At 45.5% G+C, this 15205-nt stretch overlaps 1 protein-coding gene across 1 annotated transcript in view; it reads right to left on the bottom strand.

The window, feature by feature from the left end:
• The window catches only part of cpm (carboxypeptidase M), a 111287-nt gene extending 97875 nt beyond the window's left edge, over nt 1-13412 (bottom strand). The window contains 2 exon segments of the mRNA XM_065021249.1: nt 12576-12762; nt 13158-13412. Of these exon segments, the coding sequence (XP_064877321.1) occupies nt 12576-12738 (163 nt within the window). The 5' untranslated portion in view covers nt 12739-12762; nt 13158-13412.
• Nucleotides 13413-15205: the final 1793 nt, after the last annotated feature.

The following is a 15205-nucleotide window of genomic DNA, read 5'->3' as shown; positions in this document are numbered from 1 at the left end:
TTACAGACAGTAGGGCCTGTCAGTCACTATGAACTGGACTGTGTGTTTACAGACAGTAGGGCCTGCCATCATTCACTATGAACTGGACTGTGTGTTTACAGGCAGTAGGGCCTGTCAGTCACTATGAACTGGACTGTGTGTTTACAGACAGTAGGGCCTGTCAGTCACTATGAACTGGACTGTGTGTTTACAGACAGTAGGGCCTGCCATCATTCACTATGAACTGGACTGTGTGTTTACAGGCAGTAGGGCCTGCCATCATTCACTATGAACTGGACTGTGTGTTTACAGGCAGTAGGGCCTGCCATCATTCACTATGAACTGGACTGTGTGTTTACAGGCACTATGAACTGGACGGTGTGTTTACAGGCAGTAGGGCCTGCCATCATTCACTATGAACTGGACTGTGTGTTTACAGGCAGTAGGGCCTGTCAGTCACTATGAACTGGACTGTGTGTTTACAGACAGTAGGGCCTGTCATCATTCACTATGAACTGGACTGTGTGTTGACAGGCAGTAGGGCCTGTCAGTCACTATGAACTGGACTGTGTGTTTACAGACAGTAGGGCCTGCCATCATTCACTATGAACTGGACTGTGTGTTTACAGGCAGTAGGGCCTGCCATCATTCACTATGAACTGGACTGTGTGTTTACAGGCAGTAGGGCCTGTCAGTCACTATGAACTGGACTGTGTGTTTACAGGCAGTAGGACCTGTCATCATTCACTATGAACTGGACTGTGTGTTTACAGGCAGTAGGGCCTGTCATCATTCACTATGAACTGGACTGTGTGTTGACAGGCAGTAGGGCCTGTCATCATTCACTATGAACTGGACTGTGTGTTTACAGACAGTAGGGCCTGTCATCAGTCACTATGAACTGGACTGTGTGTTTACAGGCACTATGAACTGGACGGTGTGTTTACAGGCAGTAGGGCCTGGCATCATTCACTATGAACTGGACTGTGTGTTTACAGACAGTAGGGCCTGTCATCATTCACTATGAACTGGACTGTGTGTTTACAGACAGTAGGGCCTGTCAGTCACTATGAACTGGACTGTGTGTTTACAGACAGTAGGGCCTGTCATCATTCACTATGAACTGGACTTTGTGTTTACAGGCAGTAGGGCCTGTCAGTCACTATGAACTGGACTGTGTGTTTACAGGCAGTAGGGCCTGTCATCATTCACTATGAACTGGACTGTGTGTTGACAGGCAGTAGGGCCTGTCATCATTCACTATGAACTGGACTGTGTGTTTACAGACAGTAGGGCCTGTCATCAGTCACTATGAACTGGACTGTGTGTTTACAGGCACTATGAACTGGACGGTGTGTTTACAGGCAGTAGGGCCTGGCATCATTCACTATGAACTGGACTGTGTGTTTACAGACAGTAGGGCCTGTCATCATTCACTATGAACTGGACTGTGTGTTTACAGACAGTAGGGCCTGTCAGTCACTATGAACTGGACTGTGTGTTTACAGACAGTAGGGCCTGTCATCATTCACTATGAACTGGACTTTGTGTTTACAGGCAGTAGGGCCTGTCATCATCACTATGAACTGGACTGTGTGTTTACAGGCAGTTCAGGGCCTGTGTGTTTACAGGCAGTAGTCATCATTCACTATGAACTGGACTGTGTGTTTACAGGCAGTAGGGCCTGTCATCATTCACTATGAACTGGACTGTGTGTTTACAGGCAGTAGGGCCTGTCATCATTCACTATGAACTGGACTGTAGTGTTTACAGAACAGTAGGGCCTGTCATCATTCACTATGAACTGGACTGTGTGTTTACAGACAGTAGGGCCTGTCATCATTCACTATGAACTGGACTGTGTGTTTACAGACAGTAGGGCCTGTCATCATTCACTATGAACTGGACTGTGTGTTTACAGACAGTAGGGCCTGTCATCATTCACTATGAACTGGACTGTGTGTTTACAGTCAGTAGCAACACGACTTTAGCTCATTAGAAGACATTCGCCAAAAGTCACAAAATACACCTGAATGGATTTCTGCAACTATGTAAATGTAACAGTATAACTTTAGACCGTCCCCTCGCCCCGACCCGGGCGCGAACCAGGGAACCTCTGCACACATCAACAACAGTCACCCCTCGAAGCATCGTTACCCATCGCTCCACAAAAGCTGCGGCGATTGCAGAGCAAAGGGGAAACTACTACTTCAAGGTCTCAGAGTGACGTCACCGATTGAAACACTATTTAGCGCGCACCGCTAACTAAGCTAGCCGTTTCACATCCGTTACCTCAGCACCACCGCTAACTAAGCTAGCCGTTTCACATCCGTTACCTCAGCACCACCGCTAACTAAGTTAGCCGTTTCACATCCGTTACCTCAGCACCACCGCTAACTAGGCTAGCCGTTTCACATCCGTTACCTCAGCACCACCGCTAACTAAGTTAGCCGTTTCACATCCGTTACCTCAGCACCACCGCTAACTAAGTTAGCCGTTTCACATCCGTTACCTCAGCACCACCGCTAACTAAGTTAGCCGTTTCACATCCGTTACCTCAGCACCACCGCTAACTAAGCTAGCCGTTTCACATCCGTTACCTCAGCACCACCGCTAACTAAGTTAGCCGTTTCACATCCGTTACCTCAGCACCACCGCTAACTAAGCTAGCCGTTTCACATCCGTTACCTCAGCACCACCGCTAACTAAGCTAGCCGTTTCACATCCGTTACCTCAGCACCACCGCTAACTAAGTTAGCCGTTTCACATCCGTTACATCAGCACCACCGCTAACTAAGCTAGCCGTTTCACATCCGTTACCTCAGCACCACCGCTAACTAAGCTAGCCGTTTCACATCCATACATAAATACCAAGGGAGTCCTCTTACATTTGGGAACTTTACAGTCCTGTTGATCAAACAACCATGAAAGAAAAAAGGTAGGATCTCTCTCCCTCAGTTACACACATCAACAAGATCAATAACTAACGCAGAACAAGAGAAGAGCACAACGCATCACCGTGGGCAAACTACCTGCCCTCCAGGACACCTACACCACCCGATGTCACCGGGGGCAAACTACCTGCCCTCCAGGACACCTACACCACCCGATGTCACCGTGGGCAAACTACCTGCCCTCCAGGACACCTACACCACCCGATGTCACCGTGGGCAAACTACCTGCCCTCCAGGACACCTACACCACCCGATGTCACCGTGGGCAAACTACCTGCCCTCCAGGACACCTACACCACCCGATGTCACCGGGGCAAACTACCTGCCCTCCAGGACACCTACACCACCCGATGTCACCGTGGGCAAACTACCTGCCCTCCAGGACACCTACACCACCCGATGTCACCGTGGGCAAACTACCTGCCCTCCAGGACACCTACACCACCCGATGTCACCGTGGGCAAACTACCTGCCCTCCAGGACACCTACACCACCCGATGTCACCGTGGGCAAACTACCTGCCCTCCAGGACACCTACACCACCCGATGTCACCGGGGGCAAACTACCTGCCCTCCAGGACACCTACACCACCCGATGTCACCGGGGGCAAACTACCTGCCCTCCAGGACACCTACACCACCCGATGTCACCGGGGGCAAACTACCTGCCCTCCAGGACACCTACACCACCCGAGCCACTGCCTCTTCACCCCGCTACCATCCAGAAGGCGAGGTCAGTACAGGTGCATCAAAGCTGGGACAGAGAGACTGAAAAACAGCTTATATCTCAAGGCCATCAGACTGTTAAACAGCCACCACTAACATTGAGTGGCTGCTGCCAACACACTGTCATTGACACTGACCCAACTCCAGCCACTTTAATAATGGGAATTGATGGAAATCGATGTAAAAATGTATCACTAGCCACTTTAAACAATGCTACCTAATATAATGTTTACATACCCTACATTATTCATCTCATATGTATACGTATATACTGTACTCTATATCATCTACTGCATCTTTATGTAATACATGTATCACTAGCCACTTTAACTATGCCACTTTGTTTACATACTCATCTCATATGTATATACTGTACTCGATACCATCTACTGTATCTTGCCTATGCCGCTCTGTACCATCACTCATTCATATATCCTTATGTACATATCCTTTATCCCTTTACACTTGTGTCTATAAGGTAGTAGTTTTGGAATTGTTAGTTAGATTACTTGTTGGTTATCACTGCATTGTCGGAACTAGAAGCACAAGCATTTCGCTACACTCGTATTAACATCTGCTAACCATGTGTATGTGACAAATAAAATTTGATTTGATTTAACAGGGGTCAACTGCAGGGACATTCAAAATGGCTGTCTGAAGAAGTTTTACATCAGAGGGTACTGTCTTAGCCTGTGTCCCAAATGGCACGTTATTCCTCATAGGGCTCTGGTCATAAGGAGTAGGGCACTATATAGGCCATGGAATAGGGTACAATTTGGGAGTCATCTTCACAGTGTTGTAGGACTTCTGTCCTCTCTTCACCTGCTTTACTTTAAACCCTTAAGGCCTCAGGATCCGTACGGCTCCAATCTAAAGTTAATTCCTCCCAGGTTCTAATAAATTAAAAAAGTGAATGGCTGAGCACAGACAGATGCCATCACAGGGTTCTATAGTCTGAGAAGACAGACCAGAAACAAACAGACAGATGCCATCACAGGGTTCTATAGTCTGAGAAGACAGACCAGACCAGAAACAAACAGACAGATGCCATCACAGGGTTCTATAGTCTGAGAAGACAGACCAGAAACAAACAGACAGATGCCATCACGGGGTTCTAATTGTCTAGTCCGTCTTTTCAGCTCTTGAGGGACGCAGCTGTCTAAGCCACTGCATCTCAGTGCAGGGTCTGTAGTGATGCTAGAGGCATCACTACAGACCCTGGTTCGATCCTGGGCTGTATCACAACAGGCCGTGATCTGGTGTCCTATAGGGCGGCGCACACAGAGTTTGGTCGGGGTAGTCTGTCAATGTCAAATAAGTACACATTCTTAACTGACTTGCCAAGTTAAATAAAAAAGGTTCAAATAGAAAAGAGAAAAGGTAAATCAGAAACAAACAGACCGATGCCATCAAAAGGTCCTTTAGTCTGTTCTGTCTTCTCAGAATCAAAAGGTCCTAGAGTCTGCTCTGTCTTCTCAGAAACACAAGGTCCTAGAGTCTGGTCTGTCTTCTCAGAATCAAAAGGTCCTAGAGTCTGCTCTGTCTTCTCAGAAACACAAGGTCCTAGAGTCTGGTCTGTCTTCTCAGAAACACAAGGTCCTATAGTCTGGTCTGTCTTCTCAGAAACACAAGGTCCTAGAGTCTGGTCTGTCTTCTCAGAAACACAAGGTCCTATAGTCTGTTCTGTCTTCTCAGAATCAAAAGGTCCTAGAGTCTGCTCTGTCTTCTCAGAAACACAAGGTCCTAGAGTCTGGTTTGTCTTCTCAGAATCACAAGGTCCTAGAGTCTGGTCTGTCTTCTCAGAATCAAAAGGTCCTAGAGTCTGGTCTGTTTTCTCAGAAACACAAGGTCCTAGAGTCTGGTCTGTCTTCTCAGAAACACAAGGTCCTAGAGTCTGGTCTGTCTTCTCAGAAACACAAGGTCCTATAGTCTGGTCTGTCTTCTCAGAAGCACAAGGTCCTATAGTCTGTTCTGTCTTCTCAGAATCAAAAGGTCCTAAAGTCTGCTCTGTCTTCTCAGAAACACAAGGTCCTATAGTCTGGTCTGTCTTCTGAGAAACAAAAGGGAACAGGCACAGAGTCAGGAAGCAGCAGCGAGTCAACTATGGTAATAACATAGGATACGTCCCAAATAGGACCCTATTCCCTACATAGAGCACTACATTTGACCTAAGACATATGGGCCCTGGTCTAAAAGTAGTGCACTATATAGGGAATAGGATGCCATTTGGGAAGCAAGCCCAGTTCCTGCTCCAGAGGTTGAGTCTCAATTTGCATCTGAATCTGACTGAAACGAGAGAGAGGGAGAGAGAAAGAGAAAGAGAGCTGGAAGAGGGTGCCTCAATGTCAGCTTTGTGTCCAGCCATGCAAAGCACAGACAGACAGACAGAGTCGCCACAGAAATGCCACCAACTGGCAAGGCAACCCACGGAGATTGACAAGGAGATGTTTCAATCTCCCAACACAACAGAGTGAAGCACCGAACAGATGCAATGAACTGTAAATCCAGGGGTTGTCTGCACCACCTCTCCCTCGACTCCAATTCCACCTCCCTCGACTCCAATTCCACCTCCCTCGACTCCCATGTGTCACAGTCATTCCCAACAGTGATTGTTCTAGTTTAGTCCCTCCTGTTTTCTCTCTGATTGAGTCTGAGGCAGGCCGGCCGACAGCAAGGACCTGACTAGAGAGGATGTCACTTTCAAATCAGAGATGAGAGAACACACACACAGTCCTTTTCTTTTCACACCCCGGGACCATCTTCCTTGCATGACAACGCAAGCTGAATAAACATCCCTCACACCGTCCGTCTATGAGCCCCCTACTAAATGCATCTGTAACAAAATGGAACAGTAGTCACGACAACAGGATCTGTTGTCGTTGGGATAAAAAGGACCGACATCTGAGAGGGGTTGCTGGAGGAGGACATCACCACTACTGCTGGGTTCTCTCTCTAAAGTCACTCTAAAAGGTACTGCTCTGACAGAACCGTCAGTCTCTGGGACTCCTACAACTATAAAAACACAAGAGGCTCATAGCTTGTTACAGTAAGGAAAGGTAAGATAACACAGCTGTATCCCCATTTAGATAGGATGTACTGATAGACCATTTGTTTAAACCCAGGGGGGACGGCTAGATTTCATCAATTCACGTTGGACCGCGGCGTTGAAACCACCTTCATTGTTTTAAAGTAACAGGAGACCGTTCTGTGTTCATGCTACAGCAGCAGTGATCTGTGAGCCACATGACTGACAGTGTGTGTGTGTGTGTGTGTGTGTGTGTGTGAGAGAGAGAGACTACTCTGGTCGGCAGCAGCCTGCGTGACAGTCCTGAACCCCAGCCAAGATCCTTATCAAAACTGTCATGTGTGAGTCCCAACTGGTACCCTATATAGTGCACAACTTTTGACCGGGGCCTATAGGGAATACAGTGCCATTTGGGACAAAGCCCGTACTTTATGTTACAAAATAGAGAGTTTCTCACCAGACAAGAAAGTGTCAGGCCTCTCTGATCCTGCCTCCTGAATCTACAACACCAACAGGCAGGGATATCTCTTTACAACACCAAGACAGGGATATCTCCTGAATCTACAACACCAACAGGCAGGGATATCTCTTTACAACACCAAGACAGGGATATCTCCTGAATCTACAACACCAACAGACAGGGATATCTCCTGAATCTACACCACCAACAGACAGGGATATCTCCTGAATCTACAACACCAACAGACAGGGATATCTCCTGAATCTACACCACCAACAGGCAGGGATATCTCCTGAATCTACACCACCAACAGACAGGGATATCTCCTGAATCTACACCACCAACAGACAGGGATATCTCTTTACAACACCAACAGACAGGGATATCTCCTGAATCTACAACACCAACAGACATGGATATCTCCTGAATCTACAACACCAACAGACAGGGATATCTCCTGAATCTACAACACCAACAGACAGGGATATCTCTTTACACCACCAACAGACAGGGATATCTCCTGAATCTACAACACCAACAGACAGGGATATCTCCTGAATCTACAACACCAACAGGCAGGGATATCTCCTGAATCTACACCACCAACAGACAGGGATATCTCCTGAATCTACAACACCAACAGGCAGGGATATCTCCTTAAATCTACAACACCAACAGACAGGGATATCTCCTGAATCTACACCACCAACAGACAGGGATATCTCCTGAATCTACAACACCAACAGACAGGGATATCTCCTGAATCTACAACACCAACAGGCAGGGATATCTCCTGAATCTACAACACCAACATACAGGGATATCTCCTGAATCTACAACACCAACAGGCAGGGATATCTCTTTACAACACCAACATACAGGGATATCTCCTGAATCTACAACACCAACAGGCAGGGATATCTCCTGAATCTACAACACCAACAGGCAGGGATATCTCCTGAATCTACAACACCAACAGGCAGGGATATCTCCTGAATCTACAACACCAACAGGCAGGGATATCTCTTTACAACACCAACATACAGGGATATCTCCTGAATCTACAACACCAACAGGCAGGGATATCTCTTTACAACACCAACATACAGGGATATCTCCTGAATCTACACCACCAACAGACAGGGATATTCCTGAATCTACAACACCAACAGGCAGGGATATCTCCTGAATCTACACCACCAACAGACAGGGATATCTCCTGAATCTACAACACCAACAGGCAGGGATATCTCCTGAATCTACACCACCAACAGACAGGGATATCTCCTGAATCTACAACACCAACAGACAGGGATATCTCCTGAATCTACAACACCAACAGGCAGGGATATCTCTTTACAACACCAACAGACAGGGATATCTCCTGAATCTCACAACACCAACAGACAGGGATATCTGCTGAATCTACAACACCAACAGGCAGGGATATCTCCTGAATCTACAACACCAACAGACAGGGATATCTCCTGAATCTACACCACCAACAGACAGGGATATCTCTTTACACCACCAACAGACAGGGATATCTCCTGAATCTACAACACCAACAGACAGGGATATCTCCTGAATCTACACCACCAACAGACAGGGATATCTCCTGAATCTACAACACCAACAGACAGGGATATCTCCTGAATCTACAACACCAACAGGCAGGGATATCTCCTGAATCTACAACACCAACAGACAGGGATATCTCTTTACAACACCAACAGGCAGGGATATCTCTTTACAACACCAACAGACAGGGATATCTCCTGAATCTACAACACCAACAGACAGGGATATCTCCTGAATCTACAACACCAACAGACAGGGATATCTCCTGAATCTCTCTTTACACCACCAACAGGCAGGGATATCTCCCGAATCTACAACACCAACAGGCAGGGATATCTCCTGAATCTACAACACCAACAGGCAGGGATATCTCCTGAATCTACAACACCAACAGACAGGGATATCTCCTGAATCTACAACACCAACAGGCAGGGATATCTCCTGAATCTACAACACCAACAGACAGGGATATCTCCTGAATCTACAACACCAACAGACAGGGATATCTCCTGAATCTCTCTTTACACCACCAACAGACAGGGATATCTCCTGAATCTACAACACCAACAGGCAGGGATATCTCCTGAATCTACAACACCAACAGACAGGGATATCTCCTGAATCTACAACACCAACAGGCAGGGATATCTCCTGAATCTACAACACCAACAGACAGGGATATCTCCTGAATCTACAACACCAACAGACAGGGATATCTCTTTACACCACCAACAGACAGGGATATCTCCTGAATCTACAACACCAACAGGCAGGGATATCTCCTGAATCTACAACACCAACAGGCAGGGATATCTCCTGAATCTCTCTTTACACCACCAACAGGCAGGGATATCTCCTGAATCTACAACACCAACAGACAGGGATATCTCCTGAATCTACAACACCAACAGACAGGGATATCTCCTGAATCTACAACACCAACAGACAGGGATATCTCCTGAATCTACAACACCAACAGACAGGGATATCTGGGGAACCTACAACACCAACAGACAGGGAATCTACCAACAGGCAGGGATATCTCCCGAATCTAGCACTGGGGAGGGGGACCACGCAGCACTGGGGAGGGGGGACCACGCAGCACTGGGGGCGGGGACCACGCAGCACTGGGGGGGGGACCACGCAGCACTGGGGGGGGGACCACGCAGCACTGGGGGGGGAGGGGACCACGCAGCACTGGGGGAGGGGGGAACCACGCAGCACGGGGGGAACCACGCAGCACGGGGGGGGGGGGGGGGGGTAACCAGAGGGAGGCTGGGTAGGACGACTAGGTAGGACCAGGGGAGGCCTAGGTAGGACTAGAGGGAGGCTGGAGAGTAGGAGGACCAGAGGGAGGCTGGAGAGTAGGAGGACCAGAGGGAGGCTGGAGAGTAGGAGGACCAGAGGGAGGCTGGAGAGTAGGAGGCTGGAGAGCAGGAGGACTAGGTAGGGCCGGCTGGTGGGAGGCTGGGAGCAGGAGGACTAGGTAGGGCCGGCTGGTGGGAGGCTGGGAGCAGGAGGACTAGGTAGGGCCGGCTGGTGGGAGGCTGGGAGCAGGAGGACTAGGTAGGGCCGGCTGGTGGGAGGCTGGGAGCAGGAGGACTAGGTAGGGCCGGCTGGTGGGAGGCTGGGAGCAGGAGGACTAGGTAGGGCCGCCTGGTGGGAGGCTGTGAGCAGGAGGACTAGGTAGGGCCGGCTGGTGGGAGGCTGGGAGCAGGAGGACTAGGTAGGGCCGGCTGGTGGGAGGCTGGGAGCAGGAGGACTAGGTAGGGCCGGCTGGTGGGAGGCTGGGAGCAGGAGGACTAGGTAGGGCTGGCTGGTGGGAGGCTGGGAGCAGGAGGATTAGCCGCTGGGAGGCTGAGAGCAGTGGTCAGGATGATATATTAACGGTCTGTTTAGGCTAGTCTTCACATGAGCCAGCTGCAGTCACTGGCTGGCAGGCAGGGACCCGGTTTACAAAGAGTCCTCTGATGAAGGGAAGATGGGTTCATAGACTGAGACGGAATCAGTTACATCTGTATAACATGTAACGTCACAGCACAACACATTAGATCAACTGGAATGAAACCCTCACTCACGGTTGTACACAGAGCTGTGACTAAACCATTCCCCGAAATATTATATTACATCCCCCCCCCTACATTTTAATTATCACTAAAACAGCAAAGAATCATTTTGTGAACTGTAAAGAACCATTGAAGAGTTCAGAGTCATTATGGTTCCACATAAAAACCCATCAGCCTTCCTAAAGTACCCTTGAGGAACCCTCGTGTTTTAGCGTGTGGAGCGTCTGGTTAAATTCTGCTTAGGAACAACAAAAAAATGTTATATCTCTAAAATGGTTAAACTAGTGAGAAATACACGTGAATATTGAACAAATCTGGGTTAGCTTCAGTTACTATCATCACAGAAATAAGATATTTTGCCGTAGCGAATTAAATGTATATTACGTGACTTCCCATGATGTTACCGGGTTACTACAAAAACACAAGCTGCCATTAAGACCACATCGAAGTGAGAGGGGATATTACACTAGCTTTTTACCTCAGATTGGTTATATTAGTATAAAAGTTAATACTCAACACGATGACACAAGATCAATTGCTTTAAAAAAAAAAACAGATCAATACCTTTGGTTTTGTACTGTTAATTCATACCAATACACAGATTTGAAAGTCAAACTGTCACTGTTGATATCCTATGGCGGGTCGTGATTAATTGAAATGGAACTAACAGAAAAGGTTGTTTGTTCCATTTTCCGTGAAGACAGCCTCCTGAAATCAACATCTGGCATTCTAAAATATACATAGAAGCCTCCTACTAAGGCTCATCTAACCAACCACGTATACATTATTCCAGGTTATTGCACGTTTCCAACCTGGTCTCAGAACATTTCGTATTATTCTGTTACGTAAAATATACATAGAAGCCTTCGACTAAGGCTCATCTAACCAACCATATATAGGTTATTCCAGGTTATTCCAAGTTTCCAACCTGGTCTCAGAACATTTCGTATTATTCCTGTTATGATAGTCAATTTAGTATGACATGTTACGTTTCGTATGGTTACATAAGACAGATGGTTACTTAAAGCAAAAGAAGGTTGGATGGATGAGTGTATAACGGGAACGTCTAGCAATCCAAACGTTGGGAGTTCAAATCTCATCAGACAATTTTTGCTAATTAGCATATTTCTAATTAGCAACATTTCCAAAATGTAGCTGACTTCTTCTGCTGGTTGTCCTCTAACCAGTGATGTAGAAATATATCCAGCTGTCATGTGTTTTTGTGGTAGTTTCAACTCCCTAATCAATAAGTGACACTTGACAAAACAACAGGGTTTTTGGTGCATGTGCAGTTTATAAGGTACCCATAAAAATAAAAAATGTAAGTAATGTGATTACCATTGTTGCACATGTATGTGTTGATAGTACATTTTATGTTTTCAGTATATCACAAACCGTTTATGCATATTGCTTATTGATTTGGACACTTGACATTGGGCTATTTATCAATATGTCTGATCAACTGGAAGCAGCGACAGCATCATTTTCAAATGACATTTTAGGAACATAAACATTGTCAACATTAATTTCCAACAGTATTTTACTTAATCTGGTAAAAACTGCTGAATGATTCCCCCCAAAATGATGTGATTGATTTATTTTGATGATATACCAGAAGTCTCCAAAACGGGTGCCCTGCTTACAAAGATCCCCCCAAAAAATCTTATCAAATTTGAAAATGTCCTAGGCTCTCTCTCACTTGTGACAAAATCTAGGCTCAGAGGTATATCAAAGAGTGAATTTCTATTTTACATTTCAAGACAACATATGAGGGGTCTTCTTACCTTCAACAGACTTTCCAATACTGTGCAGGTGTGTGAAGTCGAAGGTGTTGTTAACGTCCCGCAGGTATCTCTCCACCTCCACGGTGTTGTGATAACGGAACTCCAAACTGACACCGGACGACACCAACTTCCCGAGGTATAGGCAGAGCGCGAAAAGAAACATCGTCTCGTACGGGACAGTGACAACCTAACCCACAAAAACGAAGTTTAAGAAAAAAAACCTTAAGCGCATTTAAAATAAAATACAACACCGTCAAATATGAACTTAAAACTCACGAGGACATAGTAGCCACGCGCACAACTTGACACTGAAGTCAGCAATAACGTCAGTGGACAGCGCCAGTGTGCAGTTACCTGGCGTTACGTTTCTCAATACACTAGGTTTAGCATTTTCTCTCAAATTATAGCCATCTAAATGACAACATGTTGCAAGCAATTCTTATTTTTTTTATACCGGAATAAAACGTGCCTATAGAAGTGTAGACTAGGCCATCAATAAACATGTCTAAAATACATCAAAATACACTAAATTCACACAAAAAAAACATGTTTATAGCCTATTCACGTTACATTCTAAATTACCTTATTGCTAAATGTATATTTTCTGCAGCTCGCTGTGTGCGCACAACTTCTTCTGTGAAGACGTCTCTTGAAGTCACGCCGCCGTCACGCTCGCCTGTCCGACCGCATTCGTAACAACTGTTTAAAAGTTCCAAATCGCTCGAATGGTTCTTAGTCGACAGATCAACCCTCCCCCCGACCACATTACACCGTCGGGTCCCCTGCCTGCCTGCACACCGCGCTGAATGGCATTATCACTATATTCACACACCGCAAGTTTTTATACAGTAAGTAGCCAGCAGAGGCGAGGCGGAGCTAAACAGTTCTCAACTCAACATGATCTCACGGTTTTACCATTTTGACGTTTATCCACATTTGTCCCAACGTACAATTTGGAAGTTACTCCAAATGCAAATGTAGAAGTTGTCAAATTTGGAAGTTTTCAAATTTTGAAGTTAAGGTTAAGGTAAGTATTAAGGTTTGATAGGGTTTACATTTTATATATATATATATATATATATATATAAAAATATACACAAATAGTCTACCACTGCGCATAAGGTGCCATTTGGGTGACTAGAAGGTGGGATCCCTGCGGGCTTCACCTGCAGGTGTGTGATTTTGACACCACTACCTTTCTCTCCATGATAAATTGCTGATCAACAGGCTACAGAACATGATTATCCAGATCACGTGCACTTACTAAATAAATAAACACACCTTTACATTATCTAGCCTACAACTATAAAAGCTTTATAGGTTCATTCTAACAAATTCTAGCAGACTTCATTTTTTAATATATATTTTTTAATCCTATATTTTTATTCAGAGACAGCAGGCAGGTTACCGTTGACCCAGGTTTATTAGACAAAAGCAATGAGTAGGGTTACATGCACACAGTAATGCGGTTATTGTGGATAGTCTGATGAATATAATAGTTCGATTAAAACCGTTTTCATGCTTTGAAAAAATTAACAACTCCCCTAATAATCTCGTTTCCATGGACACGTCTGAAATCAGGCTTCCTGATGGAACTCTGGTAAATGCAGAAATTCACCAATCAAAATAAACGTTCTACCACAACGACCAATGTTATTTATGGGGAAGCGTATTTGTTTCTGAGTTCGGACGTATGACGTTTGTATATGAAAACTACTTCTACTCTGCATACTTTGTATAATTTTTCTAAAGATTGACGACAACAAAAAATGATCCATTTGACAGGAGGGGATTTTTTCTTTGGTCAAACTTTCTTTATTGCAACAAATGTTGATGGAAACGGTGTTTAAAAAAAAAAAAAAAAAGGATGATTGCGGAATCATTTTAACGATAAGAGGGGCACTATAATGCTCCACTACACATTTCATACTAAATGCCTACATCTTGCAATATAAATGTTTTCAACTATAACAATAATGTTTATTTGCAGAACACGGATTGTCCTGATTTTCAAGAATACCTGAATTGCTTCGATCTGCTTTTCTGATTGGCTGGAAAGTTTTCGTCATTCCAATTATTTCAGATCTACACGTGTCCAAGTTTCACCATGGCGACCACGGAACTTGGCGACACGTGGGCACATGAGAATTATTACAATATGGCAAATACTTGTCAATTATTGCATTCTATCAATGCTGGGATTTCGCGGGCTACCTTAGACATGAAACAGGGGTTGGAGGACATACAGGCTGTCGCCAATTTATTAATGCACAATTTGTCTAAATGCTTTTTGGAAACACTTTAACCATTACATTTTTTACTCTGCACTGTTGGTTTTTAAGAAAAAGGTAATTTTTTAGGTGTGATGTCATTACTTCCTGTTTTCATCGACAAGGTAGTTCAATGGTGTGTATGTATGTATGTATGTATGTACATGTACTTACCTGGAGTGCCTGAGGGTGGCGCTGTTTACTAATTACTGTATGTGATCATCTGTACTTGCACTTGACCCATGACATCTGATAAACATGGTTCTTCTACCCGCATTCCTGCCTCAGCAGGCTATTATATTACATGGTGTGATATGTTAAAAGGTTATACAAGGACAGCTCAACACTACGAAACATGGA

The sequence above is a fragment of the Oncorhynchus nerka genome, linkage group LG8 (genome assembly GCF_034236695.1).
Source record: "Oncorhynchus nerka isolate Pitt River linkage group LG8, Oner_Uvic_2.0, whole genome shotgun sequence".
In the NCBI taxonomy this organism is placed as follows: domain Eukaryota; kingdom Metazoa; phylum Chordata; class Actinopteri; order Salmoniformes; family Salmonidae; genus Oncorhynchus; species Oncorhynchus nerka.
Note: the sequence above shows the minus strand (reverse complement) of the source record. Positions and strands in the feature narration are given on the sequence as shown.